The following is a 27,348-nucleotide window of genomic DNA, read 5'->3' on the forward strand; positions in this document are numbered from 1 at the left end:
CGATTCTGACACTGGAATGCCTTGACAAAGTAGCATCCTACAAATATCTGGGCATATGGATTGATGAAAAGATGGCCTTTGATGTTCATATTGGGAACCTACTGAGAAAACGTAGACCTAAATTGGGCTTTTTCTTCCGTTTAAAGAAATGTTTCCCGTCTGAAGCCAGGAAGAGAATTGTGCAGAGTTCCTTTCTGTCTGTATTAGACTATGACGATGTGATTTATATGCATGCTCCTTCCTCCCTGCTTAAAAAGCTGGATTCTGCGTACCATACTGCTATACGTTTTGTAACGGGTGCAGGCTCTCGCACCCACCACTGCACTTTGTATCAGTCTTTAGGGTGGTCCTCTCTGTACCAAAGAAGACAATCACACATGTTGATTTTTATCCTTAAGTCATTGCTAGGTATAAGCTGCCCTTATATATCTCCAGACTTCTGTCCTTTTATACTTGCTTTTTTAATACCAGACAAGCAGCAAATGGGATGCTTTTAAATGTTTCTTTGATGCAGTCAGAGCTTGGTGAAGCTGCATTCTCCCACTATGCTCCCTTTGTATGGAATACGCTGCAAGTGAAACTTTGTCTAGTGGCACTTCCTACTGTGAATGCTTTTAAAGGTATGCTACGATTAGCCCTTCATGAAACATGTAACTGTTTTACCTGATGCTATTGCTGATCTGATTATGCTTCTTGCCACTGCACAAATGGCCTTCTGTATTTGTATGTGTATGTTTTTTGTTTAATGCCCTTGTTTTTATGTTTTTTTATGTTGAAACTTGTTGTGTGCTGTGTTGGTCAGGACTCCCTGGAAGAAGAGATCTTGTATCTCAATGGGACATTCCTGGATAAATAAAGGATAAATAAGTAAAAAAAATATTCTTATTATTTTTGTATTTATTGCATGCTGTATTTCTTGACATCATCTGAAATGAGAGTTGAACTTGATTTTTGAGACTAAATAAAGGTTGAATGAATTGGCTTATGGCCCGGTACGGTATGGTACAGTATTGTGTTAGTGTGAGAGCTGTGTGTGGGTCTAGGCTTTCTTCTTGGTCTTTACCAGGCCCTTATCCACCAGGCAGCGATAGAACTCCTGGATGTAGGTGTAAACACACTTCCAGTCAGGCTCTGGCATGCGTACCAAGTCATCCACGTCCAGCAGGGGAGGACAGTCTGCCAAACGTCTGGAGAGAGAGAGAGAGAGAGAGAGAGAGAGAGAGAGAGAGAGAGAGAGAGAGAGAGAGAGAGAGAGAGAGAGAGAGAGAGAGAGAGAGAGAGAGAGAGAGAGAGAGAGAGAGAGATGGATCACATGGATCTTGTAGGAGCCATTATGATGGTGGCATATTATTTTATTATTTGTAATATTATTATTAGACACCTGGTGGCGGGTTTTAGATTTGACAGCACTGGTTAGGTACTTAGGGTCACAGGTGCAGTAATCAACTAGGACACAGGTAGTGAGGAGCACACCGTTCTTACCAGTAGCTCAGTAACAGTAGCTCAGTAACAGTAGCTCAGTAACAGAAGCTCAGCAGCTCAGCAACCAAAAGCCAAGAAATACCAAATAAATATAGAATACCATATAATTCCTACAGAACCCACACTGGCAATAAATTGAATGTACAACTGCAACTTCAGCGATAAACACCCCTAAACCTGGAATCACGACTGGACATCCATCATTGCTGTGTCTACTGCGTAAGATCACTCCCTACCATACCTGTGAAGTAACAGGCAAGAGAAAACAGGACATTGGAAATGAAAAAGGCTGCTAAGTCAAGAGATGTATTGAAAGGGCTCATGAAGTCAGATGAAAATGCAAATGCAGTAAAACGCCATTTGAATGAATTAACCACTCTGTGTGATGAAGCCAAGGAAAGTCATTCATCATTGATGATTTTACCATTACATGAAGAGGAAATTGAAAGGCAAAACGAATGGTTTCAACCAAAAATGACATTCTAGAAGGTTTTATACAGGATGTACATCTGTGGCTATCAGAAGTGGAGCAGCAAATACATGACATACTTGAAAAGGAAACACATGTCACTACTGAAGGTGAAAGACTGAGTGATGTAAATTCTGATGATATTGGACCTCATGACAGTGTATCAAATACTTCAAAATCAAGATCCACACACAAATCCATTGCATCAAAAACATCTTCCACCTCATCTGCTCGTATTTTAGCTCAGGCCGAAAAGGCCGCTATAATGGAAAAGGTTGCTGCCTTAAAGAAAAAACATACACTGGAGGTACAACAAGAACAAATTAGAAAACCAGATCAACTCAGAAGAGAAAATGATGCACAACAAGAGCAACTCAGGATGCAACAAGAACAACTCAGAAGAGAAAAAGAGGCACAACAAGATCAACTCAGAAGAAAAAATGGGGCACAACAAGATCAACTCAGAAGAGAAAATGAGGCACAACAACAACAATTCAGAATGCAACTGGAACAGGGCGGTTAGGTGGCCGAGCGGAGATTGCGTTCGTCACCAGCCCCGGAGCTGTGAGCTGGATTCGCCTGTTCGAATCCAGCTCACAGCTCCGGGGTTGTCACCAGCTTGGCTGGCCGTCTGCACTAATACAATTGGCTGTATTAGAGGGTGGGAGAAGCTGGCGGGGTGGGTCCGGGTCGTTGTAAACAGCGACTCCTACAGTTCGGTCGGGGCGCCTGCTAAGCGCGGATAGGACTCGAGGGGGATAGTGTGGTCCTCCCACACGCTACGCCCTCTCGATGAGAATCCGCGCTGCCAGGTGAAAAGAAGCGGTGATTGGCTGGACGTGTGTCGGAGGAAGCACGTGGTAGCCTCCACTCTCCCAGATGATCTGACTGTGGGGGGTAAGTGCGCAGCGACCAGGAAGGGACTGGGAATTGGCATACGACTAACATTGGGATGGGAGAAAATCGGAGGAAAATGGAGGGGGAAAAAGACAAAAAAAAAAAAAAAAAAAATGCAACAGGAACAACTGGAAATGGAAACACAGCTGGCAGCAGCAAATATAAAGGTGCATGTACTGGAAACAATGGGATCAAGGAACAGTTCAAGAGTGTCAAGTGGGAGGAGCTCAGACTTGCAAAAAGGAGCTGCTGCTGCTCAAAGGGAAACTAAGGCCCAGTCTGAATGAATGAATGAATGAACGAATGAATGAATGAATGAATGAATGAATGAATGAATGAATGAATGAATGAATGAATGAATGAATGAATGAATGAATGAATGAATGAATGAAAACTTTATTTAACAGATTGCAGAATGGGTACAATACAGTACGGCTCAATACATACAATTGTTAAGGGGATGCAGACCTGAAAAAGACGTTTGTCTTGTTTCCATCAGGGTCCCCCATTTTCAATTCATATAGACATTTATGACATACACAACATACATGACATTTATGGCATAGGGACATATAGGTATTTAGTACTGATACATTTGTGACATAAACGGTATTCAAATATACAGTACTGTTACCCCTAGATCCTGACAGAGTATATAAATATGATGGGGAGGGGACTGTACATTAGGAGGGGGTGGGTGGGTGGGAGAGAAATATCCATACGGCGGGGAGGGAATATGTACATGCGGTGGGGAGGAGACTGTCTATTAGGAGGTGGTGGGGGTTTTGGGCATTTACGGTGGCCAGTTTCGAATTGCAGCCTCCCGTAGGTGCTCTTTAAGAGCAGTTTTGAATGTGGGTAGGGATTCACATTCCTTTACAGCTTTGGGTAGGGCGTTCCACATTGATGTGGCATAATTGCGAAACGTGTTTAGTCCCTTGTTTGAGCCGAATCTGGGTTTAACATGATTTGTTGAGCTTCCTCTGGTGTAGTGGTTGTGGTATTCACTGACCTTTGGGAAGTATTTTGACATGTACATGGGTACCTTAGTCGTATAGTGTAGACCAGGCCCATTGCAAGTTGCTGTACTCTGTCGTCTACTCTAAGCCATCCTAGGTTGTCAAAGTGGGCAGGGGTGAGGTGGGTTCTGGGGGTAAGGTCAAGTAGTAGTCTGACCAGTTTGTTTTGTGATGTTTGTAATTTTGTTTTAAGCGCCTTTGAGGTGCTTTGGTACCATGAGGTGCACGCATAGTCGTAGTACCCTTGAATGAGTGCTCCTGCCAGAGTCTTCAGGGTATTCTTGTTTACCAGAGAGGAGATCCGGTACAAGAATCTAGTTCGTTGGTTGACTTTTCTTATTACATTGGATGCCATTTTGTCACAGGAAAGATTTGCCTCTAGGATGGAACCCAGGTAGGTAATTTCGTCTTTCCTTGTGACAATATTGTCACCCACTGCAACTGAGAAGCCGTCGGTCTTGCTGAGTTTGTTATTTGAACCGAAGAGAATGGACTCTGTTTTGCCCATGTGTAATGATAGTTTGTTATCAGCGAGCCATATGCAGATTTTGCCTAGTTCCGAGCTGAGGGTTTTTTCAACCTGCAACTTGTTCTTGTCAGAGACCAGCAGGGCTGAGTCGTCCGCAAACAGGAACAAGTTGCAGTCACAGGCTGACGACATGTCATTTGCATAAATTAGGAAGAGTAGCGGTCCTAGTATGCTTCCTTGTGGAACACCACAGCTCACTGTGAGGGGGGGGGGGATAGAGTACCGTTTACCTCTACCATCTGTTCTCTCCCCTCCAGGTAGGATTGCATCCAGCTCACTGATAAGCTATCAAGTCCACACGAGCGCTGGATTTAATGTAACCATGATTGTGCAGTTGCACTGTTCGGGCACACACAACCGGGGTTTTGCTACACTGCAACCATGGTCTTTGAAAACCGGAGTCCAGGGTGAAGTTTTGCGCACATCCCGGTTGCAGTGGGTGCGTGTGGTGTGGGCATAGCAATCGAGGTTATTCCCAGTGTTTAGAGCAGAGCTGTCGCAATTATTTCCCATGTTCACGGCAGACTGTCGCAAACAATAGCAAGTTAGCAACCGAGCACAGGGTTAGAGTGATTAGAGCAGAGCCAGCTACACCAGTGTTTACAGCAGAGCTGTCCCATGTAGCGTTATATGAAAATGATTGTAACAAACTTTTGTTCGAAACGTATTGTTGAAGAGTGTTGTGATCGACTGATGTCTGTTGTCGCATTCCTGACCCGACCAGAGTAAAACCTGTAGCTGCGGCTAAACTAAACTCATGTGTTGTCAAGTTATTGTTATAAGGAACCCAGTCCAGACTGCATCCCCTTAACAATTGTTTGTATTGAGCCGTATTGTATTGTACCCATTCTGCAATGTGTTAAATAACGTTTGCATCCATTCATTATACTAGCGTTAACGTTACATTATTATGTTAGCATGTAAGCTATATACTATACATAGAGAATGCCATTCACATTAGCATGTAGCTAACAACACCGGATATCTTTTTGTGAGACTAAACTATCCGCTCTTGGTGGTAAATTGTGTTGCTGTTGGTTTTGTTTCATCAACAAATGAGAGGCAGAACACAGTGAATGTATCCGTTTGTTTATTGCACTTTCTTTCTTTGCTGAAAAATATATGCTCCGTTGGCTAAATGGCTAACGCAAGGGTATTTAAAGATGGCGGCTTTGTTTTGTTTTTAAGCAGGAAGTGTAGTGAGCGTTCAACCTTTTCTGATTGGTTGAAATGGCCTTCATGTCTGAACAACATCGCCGCCTACTGCTTTGGCATTGTACTACATGTATCGGTTGCTGGTTTTCCAGCCGCCGTGAGTACGCGGTTATACGTGGTTATTCACCTGTGTGGACAGAGGTTTATTTTTTTCAAACGTCGGTTACTTTAAATCCAGTGCTCGTGTGGACTGGTTCAAAGCCTCCCTCCCTGCCACAGGCTGTGAGGCCTAAACAGCCTATTTGTGATACACCTGCCAAAGCTCATTCTATGACTCCTCTAATGCAATATTCTCTCCCCAGCCAACAGGTTCAAACTGAAAATATACAGGTTCATTTGGAAAAGGATGTTCAAGGTCATGTCATTCATACTACACCCCCTGCCGGTGATATATGTGCTACAAAGACAGAATGACATAACTGCTTTACTGGTTAAGCAAAATCTGTATTATACCACCAAGAGACATTCCTGTGTATGATGGTGATCCATTAAAATATGAAGGTTTTATCAGTGCATTTGAGGGAGGAGTGGAGAAAAGAACTGATGATGACAGTGACTGCTTACACTTCCTAGAGCAATACACAAGAGGACATCCAAAAAACCTGGTCCGCAGCTGCCAACATCTGCCTCCATCACAGGGCTATCAGAGGGCAAGACATCTGCTCAAAGAGCATTTTGGGAATGAGCACAAAATTGCAAGGTTAAGGGAGGGGTGGGTTTATACACATGAGAGAAAAAGTAAGGGACCCACTCTGCGGTACTGAAGGCCAGCTGGAAGTTTTCCCTGCGCTGGGTGGGGTTGAGGGTGTAATACTCGAAGGCATCGGGGAAGAAGCGGTGCACCAGGGCGCAGAAGGCAATGCCGTCACTCCAACTGGATGAGAAGTCACGGATGTTCACTCCCTGGACATAGACGAGACAGAATCGGACATCATGTTATTTCCACCATTTTATGATCACTACGACAGTACCCTCAGTATCATGATTTAAATTGGATTATACTGTGGTATTACTTCAGTACAGAAGTGATATCATGGTGGTAGTACCATGGTAAATTATTTATACGATGGCCGGTACCGTGGTAGCAGTAGCACATCATTTGGTTGCACAAAAAATTTCATGAATGAGATGCTGCAGCAATTTTCTCTGTGGTCCTCTTTTTCAGTGTGTCCGAAATAACCCAGATAAATTGCGGTATCATTAATAAATGTTGGGTTTACATTGGCATCTCCTCCTCAGCAATGTTGTACTTGATGATCATTTCCTCTTGTGATAGGTTTGGTCCCTTTCACACATGGACTGGCCTCCTGGTCTTAGTCGCACATCACAGCGCAGTCCTAAATGTGTGTAATTACAAACTGAGCCCATGTCCGAACACAAGCGGGTCATTGTTTGCAGTATTCACACAGCAAGCAAGTATTGATTAATATGGACTAACCATATTCAATCAATATCTGAATTGAGAAGAGAAAAAATATATAATAATAAATAAATAAATAAACGACTAACATTCATACTGTCTTTTACTAGTATGCACTTTGCTACTAAGGAATCTATTTCTGCTGTACAGTCCTTGTCCTGAGTGTACATATCTGTTTAATTGACTGTATGTCCGAAACAATATCTATATTTATTTTGTGGTGTATTTGCTTTAGTCTATATATTCAACAGACCTATATTTTGTCTACTTATATGTAGATATGTGCAATACGTCTGGCATATATGTGTATAATTTGACCTTGTGCTCATCTCATATTGCAATGAAAAAACTTCAATAAACAAAGTTTTGAGAGAGAAAAAAAAAGGAATCTACCTTGCCCATATTACTACCTACTATGCTAATATGTCTATACTACTATGCACTCAAGACTGTACCACTCGCTCAATAAAGCTTTGAAACTGGAGATTCTTTAAATATCAAGTCAAGATGATGAGCCAGTTTGCGCCGCTGTGGATGAGAATATGAAACGTTGTTTGCTCATCATCCAAACAGTTCACATAGATTAACAGTGTATGAGTAATAAAAACGTTTTGGATTGATGCACCTGTCCTGGCAGCGTCTATTCGAATACCAACCGTTTTGTGCGTTTTGCAAATCTGATTGGCCACTGACGTTTCTGGTCATGTGACATGTGCGCCCAATCGCGTGACGCGCCCATTTCCGCCCCGACCAGCAGCAAACTACATAACGCCTAGTTTATCACTGGTTAAGCTTAGGCGACTCTTTCGAAGTTGGTTAAGGTTAGAGTTTGGAATCAGGGCTGGCGTTCTATCGCCATGCTCTAAGACAAACTCTAACCTTAACCAACTTCGAAAGAGTGCCTAAGCTTAACCGGCGAAAGAACTTGCCGTCACACGATTGGTGCACATGTCACATGACTAGAAACGTCAGTGGCCAATCAGATTCGCAAAACGCACAAAACGGTTGGTATTCGAATATAGGCGTCCTGGCATTGTATGTGCTTGCAATTTCTGGTGTGGTAGTGAAGTGTCTGGTGTTTGAAGCTGGCAGTTCCAGGTGTGAGTTTGGCATTAGTTCCAGGTGTGAGTTTGTCATTAGTTCCAGGTGTGAGTTTGGCATTAGTTCCAGGTGTGAGTTTGGCATTAGTTCCAGCCTCAGGTGTGAGTTTGGCATTAGTTCCAGCCTCAGGTGTGAGTTTGGCATTAGTTCCAGGTGTGAGTTTGGCATTAGTTCCAGATGTGAGTTTGGCATTAGTTCCAGGTGTGAGTTTGGCATTAGTTCCAGATGTGAGTTTGGCATTAGCCGCAATAGTCTGCCACACTGTTTGCAATAAACACAGTAGGCCTACATGTCGTTTTGTGTTTCCTCATACCTTAGCCAAACCACTCGGGTGAAATATCGGGGTATAATATCTTATGTTGCAATGCCGTGACCAATAACATTTTTAGTAGCACCGGACAGATTTACGGAGGACAATGCGAGCAAACTGAGTGCAGTCTGGAGTCCGGGACAGAATAAAGAAGAAAACCTCTACATGCTCTGACTACAGCAAGATGTATGTGTTAATAATACCAAAACAAAAAAGCAGAATTTGTATTGTCTTTCTTGTTAATTTAGGTGAGCTATCTTTATATTGGTAAGCCTCTAGGGGTTTTTAATCTGTTTCAGTTATTGCTTGTTCCCTTGTGCAAAAAAGAAAAAAAACTATGGTGCATTTTAAGTGGGGCAACAGTGGCTCAGGGGTTAGAGCGGTCTCTCTGGTAATTGAAGGTTCCCAGTTCAATGCTGGCTCCTCCCGGCAGCGTGTGGAAGTGTCCTTGAGCAGGTTGGCACCTTGCATGGTCGCCTCCGCTGTCAGTGAGTGAATGTGTGAGTGAATGAATGTGAGGCATACGTTGTTGCATAAGCTTTGGATAAAAGCACTACATAAAGGCAGTCAATTTACCATTTAGGTGTCCACATGTTCACTGTGTTAGCTGTCCTAGCCTACAGGAGAGTATTCATAGCATATTTAAGTCTTCAAAGTCTATATTAACACCAGCAATGAGCAGTAATTCACATTTATATGGAGTAGCTCCAAGTGCACCCATATGACATCACGGGTTAGAGTCTCAGTTCTGGCTACTTTTTGGGTACCCGTGCCTTTTAGAGGACAGTGGATGAGGTACTGGAGAGCTATATTTAGCGGGACAGGGCAGTGATTCAGAGGACAGACCTCATATGGTTGTGTTTTGGCTTTGCACCACTCCAGCAGCATGTGCTTGACGTTCCTCAAGTTGGGCGCTGCGCTTGCTGCGGGGGCAGGACACGTCACCGCGGCTGCAGAGGGGCTGGCCTGGCTGGAGAAAAGACACACACACATATACACACACATACACACACACACACACACACACACACACACACACACACACACACACACACACACACACACACACACATATACACACACATATACACACATATACACACACACACACACACACATATACACACACATACACACACACACACACACACATATATACACACACACACACACACAAACATATACACACACACACACATATACACACACATATACACACACATATACACACACACACACACACACACACACACACACACACACACATATACACACACACATATACACACATATACACACACATACACACACACACACACACACACACACACACACACACATATACACACACATATATACACACACAGATACACACACAGATACACACACATATATACACACAGACATATGCACACACATATACACACATACACACACATATACACACACATACAAGTATACACACACACATATACACACATATATACACGCACACACACATACACATATACACACATACGTATACCTGTCAGCTTAATGACCAGCCTTATAGGACAGTGAAGCCACAGCATACAGCTCCTCAGCAGCTTCATGTCATGTCATCTTATTATATTTTTACACCATACCTACAAAAATGTGGATGGAGGAAGTAAATGGATTTAAGGCTTTCCTCTCTCTTAATGGTCACCACTGATGTGCTCTTTAGCAAGGCACTTAATTCCCCCTGCTCTAGTGTCTCTACTTAACTGGTCAACAGTGCCAGACTGTGGTTGTACTGGGCAGCTCCTAGTGGTCAACAGTGTCAGACTGTGGTTGTACTGGGCAGCTCCTAGTGGTCAACAGTGTCAGACTGTGGTTGTACTGGGCAGCTCCTAGTGGTCAACTGTGTCAGACTGTGGTTGTACTGGGCAGCTCCTAGTGGTCAACAGCATCAGGCAGTGGTTGTACTGGGCAGCTCCTAGTGGTCAACAGTGTCAGACTGTGGTTGTACTGGGCAGCTCCTAGTGGTCAATAGTGTCAGACTGTGGTTGTACTGGGCAGCTCCTAGTGGTCAACAGTGTCAGGCAGTGGTTGTACTGGGCAGCTCCTAGTGGTCAACAGCATCAGGCAGTGGTTGTACTGGGCAGCTCCTAGTGGTCAACAGTGTCAGGCAGTGGTTGTACTGGGCAGCTCCTAGTGGTCAACAGTGTCAGACTGTGGTTGTACTGGGCAGCTCCTAGTAGTCAACAGTGTCAGGCAGTGGTTGTACTGGGCAGTTCCTAGTTGTCAACAGTGTCAGACTGTGGTTGTACTGGGCAGCTCCTAGTGGTCAACAGCGTCAGGCAGTGGTTTTACTGGGTGGCTCCCAGGTGTACTGTGAGTGTGAAGCAGGGAGTTGCTGAAAGAATGTAACTTTCCCTGGGTAAATAAAGGTTAAAAATGTATTCTTCATTCAGATGTGAGGGAACATGGACATGTTGGTATTATTATCATGACATGTTGTAGACAGCACTGGCATTTAACCCTTTCACTACCACACTACAGAAGGTTAACCTTTCACTACCACACTACAAAGGGTTAACCTTCTGTAGTGTGGTAGTGAAAGGGTTAACCATTTGCCGTGTGGCAGTGAAAGGGTTAATCTCATAAAGAAGACATCAGCAGGAGCAGCAGTCTAGATGGCTTGTCAAACGTTGTCAAGACGTTGTTGTGCTACAGTGATATGACTCACCTGCCTGCTGTCCTGTTGAAGGGTCCGGGGGAGGAGGAGGAGGAAGAGGAGGAGGAGGAGAAGGAGGAGGAGGAGGACTGGCTGCTGGGTTCTGAGGAGACACAGAAAACCAAGAACAGACCTGGAAAAAATATTGATGATAGGAAAGAAGCTTGGATGCAACTGTGTGTGAGTGCAGTGCAGTGTTGATGTCAATTATCTTCCAAATTCAAATCAATCAATCCAAAATATAATGTGCAACTAACTACTATTAATCATCTTCATTATAAACATGGGAACACAGTAACAATTTTCTTTACCAAAATATTTTCCATTTAATTGAATAATTACACCCTGAGTTGACTGTACTGAAAGCTAGTTGACCCATCATCATCATCTTCTTCCTCGTCTTCATCTCCATCATCTTCATCATCATCATTGCCACCATCAACACCATCCTCCTCCTCCTCCTCCTCCTCCTCCTCCTCCTCCTCCTCCTCCTCCTCCTCCTTGGTGTGTTGGGATACTTACTGTGTGTTTGTGTCTGGTTGGTGGTTCCTCTCCCTATGCTGCTGGTATTAGTGGTTCCTGTCTTGGCCAAACCCTGCTGCTTCAGATCCTGCTGCCTCGAGCCACGCTCCTTTTCCCGCTTCTCTGAGGACAGAAACAGAGGAGGGACATGTCTGAAGGGGCAGAGACTCCAGGGACATTCTCATCTCTAGTTAAGGTTATGGAGGGCCGTGAGGTCTCCAGTTAGGTTATGGAGGGGCGTGCGGTCTCCAGTTAGGTTATGGAGGGGCGTGAGGTCTCCAGTAAGGTTATGGAGGGGCGTGCGGTCTCCAGTTAGGTTATGGAGGGGCGTGAGGTCTCCAGTAAGGTTATGGAGGGGCGTGAGGTCTCCAGTTAGGTTATGGAGGGGCGTGAGGTCTCCAGTTAGGTTATGGAGGGCCGTGAGGTCTCCAGTTAGGTTATGGAGGGCCGTGAGGTCTCCAGTTAGGTTATGGAGGGGCGTGAGGTCTCCAGTAAGGTTATGGAGGGGCGTGAGGTCTCCAGTTAGGTTATGGTGGGGCGTGAGGTCTCCAGTAAGGTTATGGAGGGGCGTGAGGTCTCCAGTTAGGTTATGGTGGGGCGTGAGGTCTCCAGTTAGGTTATGGAGGGGCGTGAGGTCTCCAGTTAGGTTATGGAGGGCCGTGAGGTCTCCAGTAAGGTTATGGAGGGGCGTGAGGTCTCCAGTAAGGTTATGGTGGGGCGTGAGGTCTCCAGTTAGGTTATGGAGGGGTGTGAGGTCTCCAGTTAGGTTATGGTGAGGCGTGAGGTCTCCAGTAAGGTTATGGTTAAGGTAAGCATAAGGTTTATTAACAGTCTACTCTTGGTACTTTAATCCCTGTATTTTACTGTCCCGGCCGTTACATTCCCTGTACTGGAGTCTCCCTGTGGAGAGGAGTGTGCCTCACTCTCACACAGTTCTACACATTCACACCTGGGAGCTATCCAGTACAACTACAGTCTGACACTGTTGACCACTAGAAGCTACCCAGTACAACTAGAGCCTGACACTGTTGACCACTAGGAGCTATCCAGTACAACTACAGTCTGACACTGTTGACCACTAGGAGCTACCCAGTACAACTACAGTCTGACACTGTTGACCACTAGGAGCTACCCAGTACAACCACTGCCTGACACTGTTGACCACTAGGAGCTACCCAGTACAACTACAGTCTGACACTGTTGACCACTAGGAGCTACCCAGTACAACTACAGTCTGACACTGTTGACCACTAGGAGCTACCCAGTACAACTAGAGCCTGACACTGTTGACCACTAGGAGCTACCCAGTACAACTACAGTCTGACACTGTTGACCACTAGGAGCTACCCAGTACAACTAGAGCCTGACACTGTTGACCACTAGGAGCTACCCAGTACAACTACAGCCTGACACTGTTGACCACTAGAAGCTATCCAGTACAACTATAGTCTGACACTGTTGACCACTAGGAGCTACCCAGTACAACTACAGTCTGACACTGTTGACCACTAGGAGCTACCCAGTACAACTACAGTCTGACACTGTTGACCACTAGGAGCTGCCCAGTACAACCAGAGTCCAATGGTCACCTCCATTAAAGGGCATGGACAACATTAGCCTGGATGACCTTAGGCTGACGTCATCCAACAGCCTTCAACCTAGACAGGTGGTAACAAGAAGCTCAATCAATCCTCCTTCCAATTTTCTGCTCCCAGCAGTTGGAACAACATGCAATAGTTACCCTTCCCTGTTACCCTTCGAGACATCTTTTTGTCCTCTTGCCAGGCCATCATTGTTAATAAGAATTTGTTCTTAATTGACCTGCCTGGTTAAATAAAGGTTGAATTAATACAATACATAAAAGTATTGTATTGTGCTGTGCTGTGCTGTGCTGTGCTGTGCTGTGCTGTGCTGTGCTGTGCTGTGCTGTGCTGTGCTGTATTGTATTGTATTGTATTGTATTGTATTGTATTGTATTGTATTGTATTGTATTGTATTGTATGGTATGGTATGGTATGGTATTGTATTGTATTGTATTGTATTGTATTGTATTGTATTGCATTGTATTGTATTGTATTATATTGCATTATATTGCATTGTATTGTATTGCATTGTATTGTATTATATTGCATTGTATTGCATTGTATTGTATTGTATTATCCTTGGTATTTACCTCTCTTCTTCTTGAGCAGGTCTCTCAGTGTATTGTATAGTATTGTATTGTATTGTCCTTGGTTTTTTTTTTTTTTTTAAGGGCATGGACAACATTAGCCTGGATGACCTTAGGCTGACGTCATCCAACAGCCTTCAACCTAGACAGGTGGTAACAAGAAACTCAATCAATCCTCCTTCCAATTTGCTGCTCCCAGCAGTTGGAACAACATGCAAAAGACTTAAAAAAGGTACAAATTGATCCCCCTCACTACTCATTTAAGAAGCTGTTTATACACACCTGTAACTGTCACCCAGCCTTTTAACTGTAATTTGACTGTTCTGCTTCATGTATTACATACCTTGTAGTTTCCCTTACCTCTGTGATGTACATTTACATTTACATTTAGTCATTTAGCTGACGCTTTTATCCAAAGCGACTTACGACAAATCATCAGGAAGGGCACAACTCTATCAGCTGAGTAACAATGTTCATCAAAGTGTTGAGTGCTACAGTGTAGGTTAGTTTATTAGGACAAGTGCATGACAGTAAGGTTAGTTAGGGTTAGATATTTTTTTATAATTTTTTTATTCAGATAATGGTTGAAGAAGTGCGTCTTTAGTCGACGGGCGAAAGATTGGACGGGTTTCGGCTGACCTAACTGATGTATGTATCGTCTGTCTCTTTTCTATTTTATAAATAAAAATAGTTACCCTTCCCTGTTACCCTTCGAGAGGCCTTTTTGTCCTCTTGCCAGGCAATCATTGTTAATAAGAATATGTTCTTAATTGACCTGCCTAGTTAAATAAAGGTTAAATTAATACAATAAATAAAAGTATTGTATTGTGCTGTGCTGTGCTGTGCTGTATTGTATTGAACTGTACTGTATTGTATTGTATTGTATTGTATTGTATTGTATTGTATTGTATTGTATTGTACCATACTGCATGTAAGCCAGTATTGTCCTTGGTCTCTCAGTGTATTGTATTGTATTGTATTGTATTATCCTTGGTATTTACCTCTCTTCTTCTTGAGGTCTCTCAGTGTATTGTGTTGTATTGTATTGTATTGTATTGTATTGTATTGCAGTGTATTGTATTGTATTGTATTGTATTGTATTGCAGTGTATTGTATTGCATTATCCTTGGTATTTACCTCTCTTCTTCTTGAGCAGGTCTCTCAGTGCTGCCCTCAGTTTTCTCCTCTCCTCAAAGTCCACGGCCTCGTCCAGCTATCAGGCCGGTTCAAACAACAACTCAAGGTCACAATAAATCCTTCATATTTCTCTTTGGGAAACAGAACATAATCACTTTGACATGCTCACCATCTTATTGAGAACCTCTTCATCGTCAATAGCAGCCAGATCCTGGCTGGACAGCCCATCTGACCCTGCTGGGCTTCCTTCCGCCGCTGACTCCATCTGCAAGGAGGGTAAATGGAGGAGATGTCACTGCCATTATATTGCATAATATCCTGTTAAAATTGGGATATAAGGCATTCGTCTGCATTTCCATTCAATTTGGTTCTCTAACACTTATGGGAGATGAAACCTCTCCCCCTCTCTTTGATCTTTCCCTCAACCATCCTTTCTTCCTACCCCCACCCCTCACTAACCCAAATAAACCCTCCCCCATCTTTCCATTATGTCCCCAAATTGTCACGACACCCCTATACATCGTGTCTTCCTGTGGCCCCCACCCCTTCCGATGTCTATGTATAAAGATGTTTGAAGATCCGGTGGGGAGTCTCTCTTCCAGTGGTGTCCTAGCTAAGCGCCTCGGTGAGAGTCATCCAGCCTAACTCTGACTATTTTGTATTGATACTTTGATTGAGTTAATACATTGTATTAACCAGGTCTCTTTTGTCTGAGTAAGTTATTAGCTTCGGCTATTTCCACCACACACTCCACCAGTTCAATCTGAGCATGTGCTGTACCCCCATTCCTCATTGGGTGGCTTACTGGTGACTTAGCCTCTAATATATTAGCCTTGTCCACAGGAAGTCACTGTACAGGGTAGTGTCTAGATCCCACTGCCCGGAGGGATGTTTTTTAAATGTATTTTTAATGTGTAGGTAGTGGGAGGAGTTACAGCAAAGAGGGCAGTATAGTCTATACTATAAAGAGGACACGCTTGAACATCACAATATAGTCTATAGGGAGAGGACACGCTTGGACATCACAATATAGTCTATAGGAAGAGGACACGCTTGGACATCACAATATAGTCTATAGGGAGAGACACACTTGGACATCACAATATAGTCTATAGGAAGAGACACGCTTGGACATCACAATATAGTCTATAGGGAGAGACACACTTGGACATCACAATATAGTCTATAGGAAGAGGACACGCTTGGACATCACAATATAGTCTATAGGAAGAGACACACTTGAACATCACAATATAGTCTATAGGAAGAGACACGCTTGGACATCACAATATAGTCTATAGGAAGAGACACGCTTGGACATCACAATATAGTCTATAGGAAGAGACACACTTGGACATCACAATATAGTCTATAGGGAGAGAACACACTTGGACATCACAATATAGTCTATAGGAAGAGACACGCTTGAACATCACAATATAGTCTATAGGGAGAGGACACACTTGGACATCACAATATAGTCTATAGGGAGAGGACACACTTGGACATCACAATATAGTCTATAGGACACGCTTGGACATCACAATATAGTCTATAGGAAGAGACACGCTTGGACATCACTAGCAAAACTGACTCGTGCAATAACAATCAACTGACTACTAACAAGGCTTGACTACTGCAACGCACTGTCATAATCACAGCACGGGCCTACTTCACTCCCCCTCCTTTTCCCCTCACGTCCTCCACACGCTCCTCTTCATCCCCCTCTCCATCCACTGCACACTCCTCCTCATCCTCTCTTTCTCCAGTCACCCCTTCCTTTACCCTCATACGCCCAGCTGTATTTCATCCCCCTAATTCGCACGCGGTCAAGCACACCACTCTCCACAGCTGCACTCAATCCTTCCCTGATGGGGGGACTACTTCTACACCTCGACGCTGACCAGAAGCTGTCGTGGTATTAATTACCACTGCCCAGGTACGACGTCTCTGCCGAAAGCTCTGCTAGATACCAACCGCGTATTTGTAACCGCGTATTTGTAACCTCTAACCTGTTTCTCTCCTGTGCCCCAAAGGACCGCCGTCCCTGCCTGGACGTCACCTGTTCCCGACGAGGAACACTTGTTCTCCCGCTGCAACCCAGCAGCTCCCAAGACAAGCACCAGGACCGCTTGCTCGCTCACTGCCGCCGCGGCAGCCACAAGACAGAACATAACCCTGTTCTATTTCCCCCAATTCCTGTGTTGCTCAATTGACATTAAACACCCTTGAAACCGCTCCTATCTCTTCTCGTGTATTCAGCAATTGGGCTGTGCTCCAGACCCCAGTTCTCACACGCACTGCTCATCGGGATCCCTAGCAAGAGCATCCAGAAGCTCCAACACATCCAGAACTGTGCTGCTAGGATCCTGATGAGAGTGCGGAAATATGATCACATCACACCCATACTCCATTCCCTACACTGGCTCCCTGTCTCCTCCAGGGTTGAATACAAGGTCTCCCTCCTCACCCATCAGTGCATCCACAGCAATGCCCCCTCCTATCTAAAAGAGCTTATCGTTCCCCCGACCTCCACCCGCTCCCTCCGCTCTGGACACTCAAACACACTCCAACCCATACACAGGACACACCTCTGCACCATGGGTGACCGGGCCTTTTGCTCAGCTGCTCCTCGGCTGTGGAATGCCCTTCCCGACCATCTGAGAGCACCACAGTACGTTGAGGTTTTTAAAAGGGGCCTAAAAACATTTATTTTTAACAAGGCACTTGCCTGAATTATTCTTTTACTTTTAATTTGACTTCTATTCATTTTTATTATTATTATTATTATTATTATTATTATTATTATTATTATTATTATTATTATTATTATTATTATTATTATTATTATTATTATTATTATTATTATTATTATTATTATTATTATTATTATTATTATTATTATTATTATTATTATTATTATTATTATAATAATTATTATTATTATTATTATTATTATTATTGTTATTATTATTTTATTTTTATGTTCTTCCATTTCATTGGTTGTTTTATTCATTTTAATTGTTTTTATTGATTTTACTTTTTATCTTTATCTCCTGTAGCACTTTGAGATTTTCACAAATATAAAGTGCGGTACAAATTGAATTTATTATTATTATTATTATTATTATTATTATTATTATTATTATTATTATTATTATTATTATTATTATTATTATTATTATTATTATTATTATTATTATTATTATTATTATTAACTGCTTAAATATCAGGAATGTCAATTTCAATATGGTGAATCAAATATTTTCTTAATTTCATGTCAAAACTTGTCAAATCGTTAGCCTAGCTTGTTTGTAAATCATCAAAAAAATTGAAATATGTCATCAGTATGCACCCAAAATATATTAAAATAAATATATTTTTAAAGGATCCGTTGAATGTCATTCCGAGTTTAAAATGTCAATATGTTTCTAAGACCCTAAACATGGTAAAGCTGTTACTCAATCAAATAAGCCTCCTCTGATATAAGCAATAATACGTGTCACTCCAATCAAATGTTCCCACAGCTGGTGACGTCTCGATTTCTCCCGACTCTGGTTACAGTTAGGTTAAAGGTGCTATAGATAACATTCAGCCACTAGATGTCACACTAGAGCACCAGCATTTATCCAATCATGTGTATTCCACATGGGGAAGTGGGAGGTAGGGAGGAGATACAGTACATGCATGCGACATGTAAACAAAAACATACATTTCGGACCTGCAAAAAAAGATTTAGATGATAAATTCATTAATCAATATATTTTTTGGGGGGAAAGCAATACTTTTATTCTGCACCTTTCTAAAAGCTCTGTGGATGTATTCTTTTTTTTAATGATTACTCTAGATAACATGTCATTTATGCCTTTATCACCTTTAAGGGATAGATTTATAAACTTGTTTTTTAGGTGAAAATAATGATGAGTTACAGCTTTGACCCCCATCAAAACGTCCTTCTGTGTGATGGGATCTAGACACTACCATTATGAAGACTAATGATTCAACAGGAAGACTGTGTGTGTGTGTGTGTGTGTGTGTGTGTGTGTGTGTGTGTGTGTGTGTGTGTGTGTGTGTGTGTGTGTGCGTGCGTGCGTGCGTGCGTGTGTGTGCATGTCCTGTGCACAGCTATGTAGTCTGTATCCTTTAAGGTGTTGAAGAAATACAGAAATTATAGGTTCACTGCACACTAAAAACTCTACAGATTAATGTTAGATTCACTGCACACAAAGAATTCTACAGATTAATGTTAGATTCACTGCACACTAAAAACTCTACAGATTAATGTTAGATTCACTGCACACTAAAAACTCCAACCAACCACCTCAAACTGAACCTAAACTAAACAGAATTGCTCCACCTGCCAGCCAAATCCTCCCCCCTGACCGACCTTTCCATCACAGTCGAGAATGCAGCTGTGACTGCGTCACCGACCGCCAAGAACCTTGATGTTGTCCTCGACGACCAGTTGAACTTCTTCGCTCACATCGCAGCGACAACCAGAACCTGCAGATTCCTCCTGAGCAATGTCAGAAGGATCCGCCCCTTCCTGACAAAAGAAGCCACCCAACTCCTCGTCCAATCAACAGTCATCTCCCGCCTCGACTACTGCAACGCACTGCTTGCTGGCCTTCCGGCCACTGCCACCAAGCCACTTCAACTCATTCAGAATGCAGCGGCCCGCCTGATTTCAAACCTACCGAAGTCAGCCCATGTCAGCCCACTTCCTAGGGACCTGCACTGGCTCCCGATTGCCACACGAATCCGCTTCAAGGCCCTCGACCTGGCATACCGTGCGGCAAAGGGAACCGTGCCCCCCTACCTCTGGTCAATGGTCTCTAACTACACACCCTCAAGGTCCCTACGCTCTGCATCTTCTGGCCGTCTCAGACCCACTCCTATCCAAGCTCCGGGAGGGTCATCAAGGAGAAGCCGCTTTTTCTCAGTCCTTGCCCCACAATAGTGGAATGAACTGTCCACCACAGTTAGGACAGCCGAAACCTGTCCAATCTTTCGCAGATTGCAGAATGGGTACAATACAGTACGGCTCAATACACACAATTGTTAAGGGGATGCAGACCAGAGAAAGACTTTCGTCTTGTTTACATCAGGGTCCCCCATTTTCAATTCATAATCAATTGTAAGTAAGGGTGCAATTAGCACCGTGCAATCCATTCTTTGTGGATCTAGCCCTAAGCGTGTTATCAATATTTAGTCAGACAACATTATAAACTTATATATAAACTATAACATTCCTTGCTATCAATACCATCCATGAGAAATTCCAAATTTCAAAACAGCTCACAGCACTGAAACAGCACTCCTGAGAGTCCAAAATGATTTGCTCCTCAGGTAGTCCTGTGATCCTGGTGCTTCTAGACCTCACACCTCACGGTACTCTATCCCCCCCCCCCCCTCACAGTGAGCTGTGGTGTTCCACAAGGAAGCATACTAGGACCGCTACTGTTCCTAATTTATGCAAATGACATGTCGTCAGCTTGTGACTGCAACTTGTTCTTGTTCGCGGACGACTCAGCCCTGCAGGTCTCTGACAAGAACAAGTTACAGGTTTAAAAAAAAAACTCAGAACTCGGCAGAATCTGCACCTGGCTCGCTGATAACAAACTATCATTACACCTGGGTAAAACAGAGTCCATTCTCTTCGGATCAAATAACAAACTCAGCAAGACCGACGGCTTCTCAGTTACAGTGGGTGACAATATTGTCACAAGGAAAGATGAAATTACATACCTAGGGTCCATCCTAGAGGCAAATCTTTCCTGTGACAAAATGGCATCCAAGGTAATAAAAAAAGTCAACCAACAAACTAGATTCTTGTACCGGATCTCCTCTCTGGTAAACAAGAATACACTGAAGACTCTGGCAGGAGCACTCATTCAAGGGTACTATGACTATGCTTGCACCTCATGGTACCAAAGCACCTCAAAAACACTAAAAACAAGATTACAAACATCACAAAACAAACTGGTCAGACTACTACTTGACCTTACTCCTAGAATCCACCTCACCCCTGCCCACTTTGACTACCTAGGATGGCTTAGAGTAGACGACAGAGTACAGCAACTTGCAATGGGCCAGGGCCCTCATTCATCAACGTGTTCTACGCACAGATTTGTGCTTACCCTGTGCGTACGATCATTTCTAAGCAAAGAGTGGGATTCATCAATTTCAACTTGAACTTGACTCCGTGCTTACGTCTACGCACAGGTCAGAGCACACTTAGCTAACGCCCAGTGGTAGAATATCGTTACTACGCATAAGCACTCCTCAGTTCTGCATTAGTTTCAAGGCGGAAATAAGCTTCCGTGCATTAGTGTTCAACTTCTGTATGACCCGTAATTCATTATAGTTCATTGTAAAATAGCGACAGTAGTGTAATTATAACGGGCTCACACGCGAACAAGAGGTTGGCCTGCTTGTTTGGCACGGGGGGGCAGACGCAAAACACCAACCTCCAAACGCGATTAGATATTGTTTCAAATAAAAAGCAAATTATTTTGTGTGTCATGTTTCCAAATAAGATTGGTCACGAAATGCTTTCTACTTCAATTTGTTGGTTAGAATAGATGACCTCCGTTGAAACTTCACTGAGACTAACAGTCTATTTGTGAGCTCCCGCACAGATGTGATGATAATAATAATAACAATAATAATAATAATAGCTTCATTTTATATAGCGCCTTTCAAGAGACCCAAGGTCGCTTTACATAGATAGGGGGGGGGGGGGGGGAATAACAAAGTAACAAACATAGTGGACAGACACACAACATATATATATGATGATGGAATTCATTCAAGATCCTCTCCACCCTCGGGTCTTTGCCACCGGCACGGTCCATCGTGATATTGGAGATGGATCGAGCAATAGACTGTTACTGTAGCTGTCAAAGCTCCATCACAAATGCAGTTATGTGAATAGAAAGGGATTCCACTCAGTCAATGTTGCGATGCGCATTTGCCTGATACATGTTATTGCTGGATGCCGGGAGGAAGGCGATGCTGAATGTTTTCAATTCATTAAATAAAACGGATACTTTTTGCAAGGGTTTACTGACTGTCATACAAATAATCAACCAACTACATACTGTAACTTTTCAGTGCACGTTCTTATTTACATTGTGACAACAGCCTTGTGAGTTCCCGCAGTGACCCGCACACAGACATGATGGAATTCAAGTTCATGTTTGTATTGATCACATATAGGCAGGCTACACATGGCGTATCTGCTACATCATACATGGCAGTAAGAATCATTGTTCTTGTATATGCTCTCGTATTATTGTTTATATAGGCTACCCAATACTGACATCAAAATAGATTGTAGTATGCCTCTAGAAATCATATGCAGCAGGTAGAGAATTGACGGGAGATCCATCGCGATTTGGAATAAAATTGAGGAGAACTTTAATCCCTGGGTATTAATCAAACAACACGGGAAAAGGCAGTCATATTCCAGCGCGGTATTTATTAGTGTTTGCGCTGCCCAGGCAGCAATGGTTAATAGATATCATATCCAGGCATGCGTTGTTCATGGGACGGGGTAGCACGGTGTGCAAGCTCACTCGCTATTTGCATATCAATAGCGCCGGTCGTCAGGTGTGTTAAATACGTTCTCAGACACATTCACACCTAACTTGTTGTGAAGACGTGTTACATTCCATTCGTAGAGGCAATTAGGCACTGTCTTTAGTCTGTGCCCAAGCGAGGGGACATTAAATGCGCATTCGCGGGAGCGCGCGCACGCGCCGGGAGCGCGCGTGCACGTGGTGCGTGTCACCCCAGATGATTTCAATAACGCACCACTGATCATATCCGACATCACCGTAAGTGTACATGTCTGTCAGCCTGTCTCATGACACGCTTCCCTCGGCTTAGTCCATTTTTCCACATTTCATGGGTGTATTCCATTACCGTATATGGTTAATCGGGGCGTTTCTGGTATGCAAATACTTAAAACAGTGCACGAGCTCAAACGTAGGATCAAAGTCATATTCATCATGACAGGTGTGCATAGAACCTGCGTACGCACGTGTGATGAATCCCGACTTCCCTGTGCGTACACTCATTCTAAAGTGCTTACGTGTGGAAATAGAACATGTTCTACGTACACGTTGATGAATGAGGGCCCTGGTCTCTTCCTGAAAATGACTAAATATTCTGTATGTATGGTGAGGACTGAAGTTAATAATGATATTAATGAAAAAAAATTGGAACAATACATGAAAAATATATGTTTTACTGAGATCGCAGTTTCAGTCACTAGGGAGACAGGTAGTGTGTTTTTTGAAGGTTGACTCAAGGGTTAAGTTGGTTTCAGCCCTACCTAACTGACCAGAGTTTCTCTGTGCAGCTAGGTGACTCCCTCTCTTCCATGGCCCCCTTACGTGTGGGGTTCCTCAAGGGTCAATCTTAGGTCCCATCCTCTTCTTACTGTACATGCTACCTTTAGGTGAAATCCTGGCCAAGCACAACATATCCTTCCACTGTTTCGCAGATGATGTACAGATCTACCTTCCTCTCAGGGCCACAGGACAGGTCGCACTTCAATCACTGCTTGACTGTCTAACCGGCATCAAAGCATGAATGAGTGCTAACTTCCTCAACCTTCTCCGAGATAATCATTTTTGGCGATACCCCTCCAGTCCCAGTCCTCTGGGCTCTACCATCCGGTCCTCCGTTAGAAACCGCGGAGTGATCTTTGATAGTGCCTTTAAATTCACCAAACAGGTCAGTTCAGTGGTTAGGAACAGCTTTTTCCATCTCAGAACCCTAGCGAAGACCATGGCCTATGTCTCCCAGAGCAACCTGGAGAGAGTGATCCACGCCTTCATCAGAACTCGGCTGGATTACAGCAATGCTCTATATGCTGGCATTGATCAGGCCTCACTCCGCAGCTTGTCCAAAATGCAAAATCCAAAATCCCTAAATGGCCTGGCCCCACAGTACCTGACCGAGCTCCTGCGTCACCACACCCCATCCAGAGCCCTAAGGTCAGCCGGCCAACTGCTGCTAAAGGTATCCAGGTCTAGGCTCAAAACCAGAGGGGACAGAGCCTTTTCCATAGCCGCCCCTAAACTGTGGAATAGCCTCCCTCTCAACATCAGGTCAGCCCAGACCTGTAGGCCTTTAAGTCCCGGCTAAAGACTAATCTCTTCTCCCTATAGCCTTTGACCAGAGCTGAGCCTGCATCCTAGGTTGCTATTGGACCTAGGATCCCTTTATGCCTTATTTTGTAATCTGCTGCACTTTTCTTTATCTTTTTATTTCTATCTGAACCCTTGCACTTATTTGTATTTGCACTTTATGTTTAGTATGTACTGTATATGTATTTTTTGCTCTATGCTTTTATCTGTGAAGCACTTTGGTACAGTCACAACTGTTGTAAATGTGCTATATAAATAAAGTTGATTATGATTCAACTGAAAGCGCTTGTGCGGAAAGCAGAGATATTTCAGAGTTGCAGTACAGATTAGCTTAAGTTTCACTTTCACTTAGAGTATATTTTAACGTCACGTGAAGCAGAGAAAGAAGACTCAATGGCAGAGGATTTATCATTTTTAAACATCACACTCGACTGGAGAGGAGCTCAGAGGACCAGTCCCGACCAGCAAAAGTATTCTTGTGTGTTTGTCTTTTTTTCTCGGATCAGCTATGAGGGAAAGTCACAAGGAAGTATGTGTGTGTGTGTGTGTGTGTGTGTGTGTGTGTGTGTGTGTGTGTGTGTGTGTGTGTGTGTGTGTGTGTGTGTGTGTGTGTGTGTGTGTGTGTGTGTGTGTGTGTGTGTGTGTGTGTGTGTGTGTGTGTGTGTGTGTGTGTGTGTGTGTGTGTGTGTGTGTGTATGTGTGTGTGTGTGTGTGTGTCTTTCCAGTGGTTAACAAGTGAGCAAACAAGAAAAATATGGAAATGTTCAGCCTATTGTAATGACCCTGCTGTGTTACGTATCATTGGTAGTAAAGGGGGGGAGGAGATAAACAGCTCAGTGCAGAGTGTGTGGTTGTTAAGTTGCTCCGTCCACTTGTCATCATGGCTTTACAAGCTTCAACGTTTTATTTATCATCTGAATTTGGCAATGCAAGCTTGATATTCAACGTTAAAGATCAAAGTAAGCCGCTACAGATATTGAGCATCATTTTGTAAAATGTGCAACCCTAGTTTCACCTACAGTATTTCATATAGTCCCCCCTGAGACATATTCATCATATGGCTCCCGCTCCACGTACCGAATTGTGATGTCCATATGAAATTGTGGGACGAACACATGTACCATTATTTTACAACCCTATTGTGTTGTTATGTATTACTTTGTATTGTTGTGTATTGTTGTGTAGTGTTGTATATTTTTGTATATTGTTGTGTATTTTTGTATATTGTTGTGTACTGTTGTATATTGTTGTGTATGGTGTGTGTTGTCTCATATGCCAGTGCCAAATATGGATTTCCATTTTATGTAAATTGAATAGACAATAAACTCCTCTGAATCTGAATCAAATACGATTTAAATATCCCATGGATTATGTGTACTTAAGGATATAAAGATAATCGTCTCTGCTACTCTGCCTGGCTACCTGTTAACCCTTTCACTGCCACACTACCAAACGGTTAACCCTTTCACTGCAACAATACACAGAAGGTTAACCCTTTCACTCCCACACTACAGAAAGTTAACCCTTTACTAACCGTCGGTAGTGTGCTATTAAAGGGTTAACCTTCTGTAGTGTGGCAGTGAAAGGGTTAACAGCAAAAACACAATCAGTAAGTATATGAACATGTCCAAGACTGACAGGTACCGGCCCTCATTTATCAACAATTCTTAGAAAGTGTTCTATCTTTGTTCTTAAGCACATAATTTAGAATGTGTGTACGCACAAAAAAAACTGGATTTATCACACGTGCGTACACAGGTCGTACGCACACCTGTCTTGATAATATCACTTTGATCCTACGCTGCAGCTCGTGCATGGTTTTACGTATTTGCATAACAGAACCGCCCCGATTATCCATATATGGTAATGAAACACCCCCATGGGATGTGAAATAATGGACTGACCCGAGCGAACTCTGAGAAACTCCACGAGAGATTGTTCACAGAGGCGCTGCCGAACCAAGAAGACACAACCCGTGTTATGGGATAATAAATAAAATGCTGGCGGACTTGTACATGGTGATGTCAGATATCAACGACTCCCTAAGACCATTGCTGCAATTCTGCCTGGACAGCTCAAAATACTAATAAAGACCGTTCGTTAACCACTGTTTGGCGCGTTGGTGTGTCATTATTATAACCATGCTGGAATATGGATTGGCTACCGGGTATAATATGATGTGTGTAGAGGCATATGATACAATCTATTTTGTTGTCGGTATTTGGTAGCCTATATGAATTACATATAATAGCAGCCAGCCCATAGCCTACATTATGCAACAGTAACTTGCGCATATATAATAGCACATGACACAGCCCTGCGAACCCTGCACAATAAACTTACTTGATCATTAATCTAGCTGTTGTATCTTTACGCTTATGAAAACATTAAATAATATGTATAGGCTATAGGCCGTCGCTTTGCATTAATTCTCAAATGGCATTTAATGGCTATCCGACTCCTCGCTATCCTCGCGGACGGACCAGTATACCTTATATCATATCATATTCATATTCATATCATAGTTTACTCTATCAGCCCACCCAGCATGTAATACGTTCTTTGTTAGAACTCAACTCGTTATTATTTTGTGCATAGATTGCAGAAATACGGGAACGTTTTGATTTAGGCTTTGACATTGTAAAACTAAATAAGTGAAATTCTGTAAGCAGAATACAAGTCATGATATCACCCACACGATAACTCTGTATCCAGAGCATGTATTTTCATTCATTTAAGACATATTTATTGCAAGGGTTTTGTAATACACATACACTCAACAAATAACCTCTGTTCTCGTTGCAATGCGTTTTTTATTCTTTCTTATACAGTAGGAAGGGGGAAGAACACTATATCGTGGCCCACGATTTGTGGGTGTTCATATGACTTGTATTCTGCTTACAGCTTCGGGGTTCCACTTATTACGTTTAACAATGGCAAAGCCTTTTAAATATAATCAAAACATTCCCGTATGTCTGCAATCTATGCGCAAAATAATAACGAGTTGAGTTATACGCGGAGCGCAGTCAGTGCTTATTTCCACGTTGTAAACACATTTTACCACCGGGCGCCAGCTACGCATGCTCCGAGCTGTGCGTAGATATAAGCACAAAGTCAAGCACAAGTTCAAATTGATAAGTCCCACACTTTGCTTAGAAATGATCGTACGCACGGGTTAAGCACATATCTGTGCGTACGCAACGTTGATAAATGACTAT

The 27,348-nt window shown here is 43.1% G+C and overlaps 1 protein-coding gene across 1 annotated transcript in view; it reads right to left on the reverse strand.

Moving 5' to 3' along the window:
- Nucleotides 1–597: 597 nt before the first annotated feature.
- Nucleotides 598–27,348, reverse strand: part of smtna (smoothelin a) — a gene marked incomplete at its 5' end in the record, with an annotated part of 40,262 nt that continues 13,511 nt past the window's right edge. Inside the window, 7 exons of the mRNA XM_084324931.1 lie at nt 598–1,187; nt 6,363–6,514; nt 9,289–9,412; nt 11,153–11,243; nt 11,663–11,785; nt 14,970–15,045; nt 15,139–15,234. Of these exons, the coding sequence (XP_084181057.1) occupies nt 1,040–1,187; nt 6,363–6,514; nt 9,289–9,412; nt 11,153–11,243; nt 11,663–11,785; nt 14,970–15,045; nt 15,139–15,234 (810 nt within the window). The 3' untranslated portion in view covers nt 598–1,039. The remainder of the gene's footprint in view (nt 1,188–6,362; nt 6,515–9,288; nt 9,413–11,152; nt 11,244–11,662; nt 11,786–14,969; nt 15,046–15,138; nt 15,235–27,348) is intronic.

This window comes from Notolepis coatsorum (assembly GCF_963971535.1).
Source record: "Notolepis coatsorum genome assembly, chromosome: 11".
Taxonomy (NCBI): Eukaryota; Metazoa; Chordata; class Actinopteri; order Aulopiformes; family Paralepididae; genus Notolepis; species Notolepis coatsorum.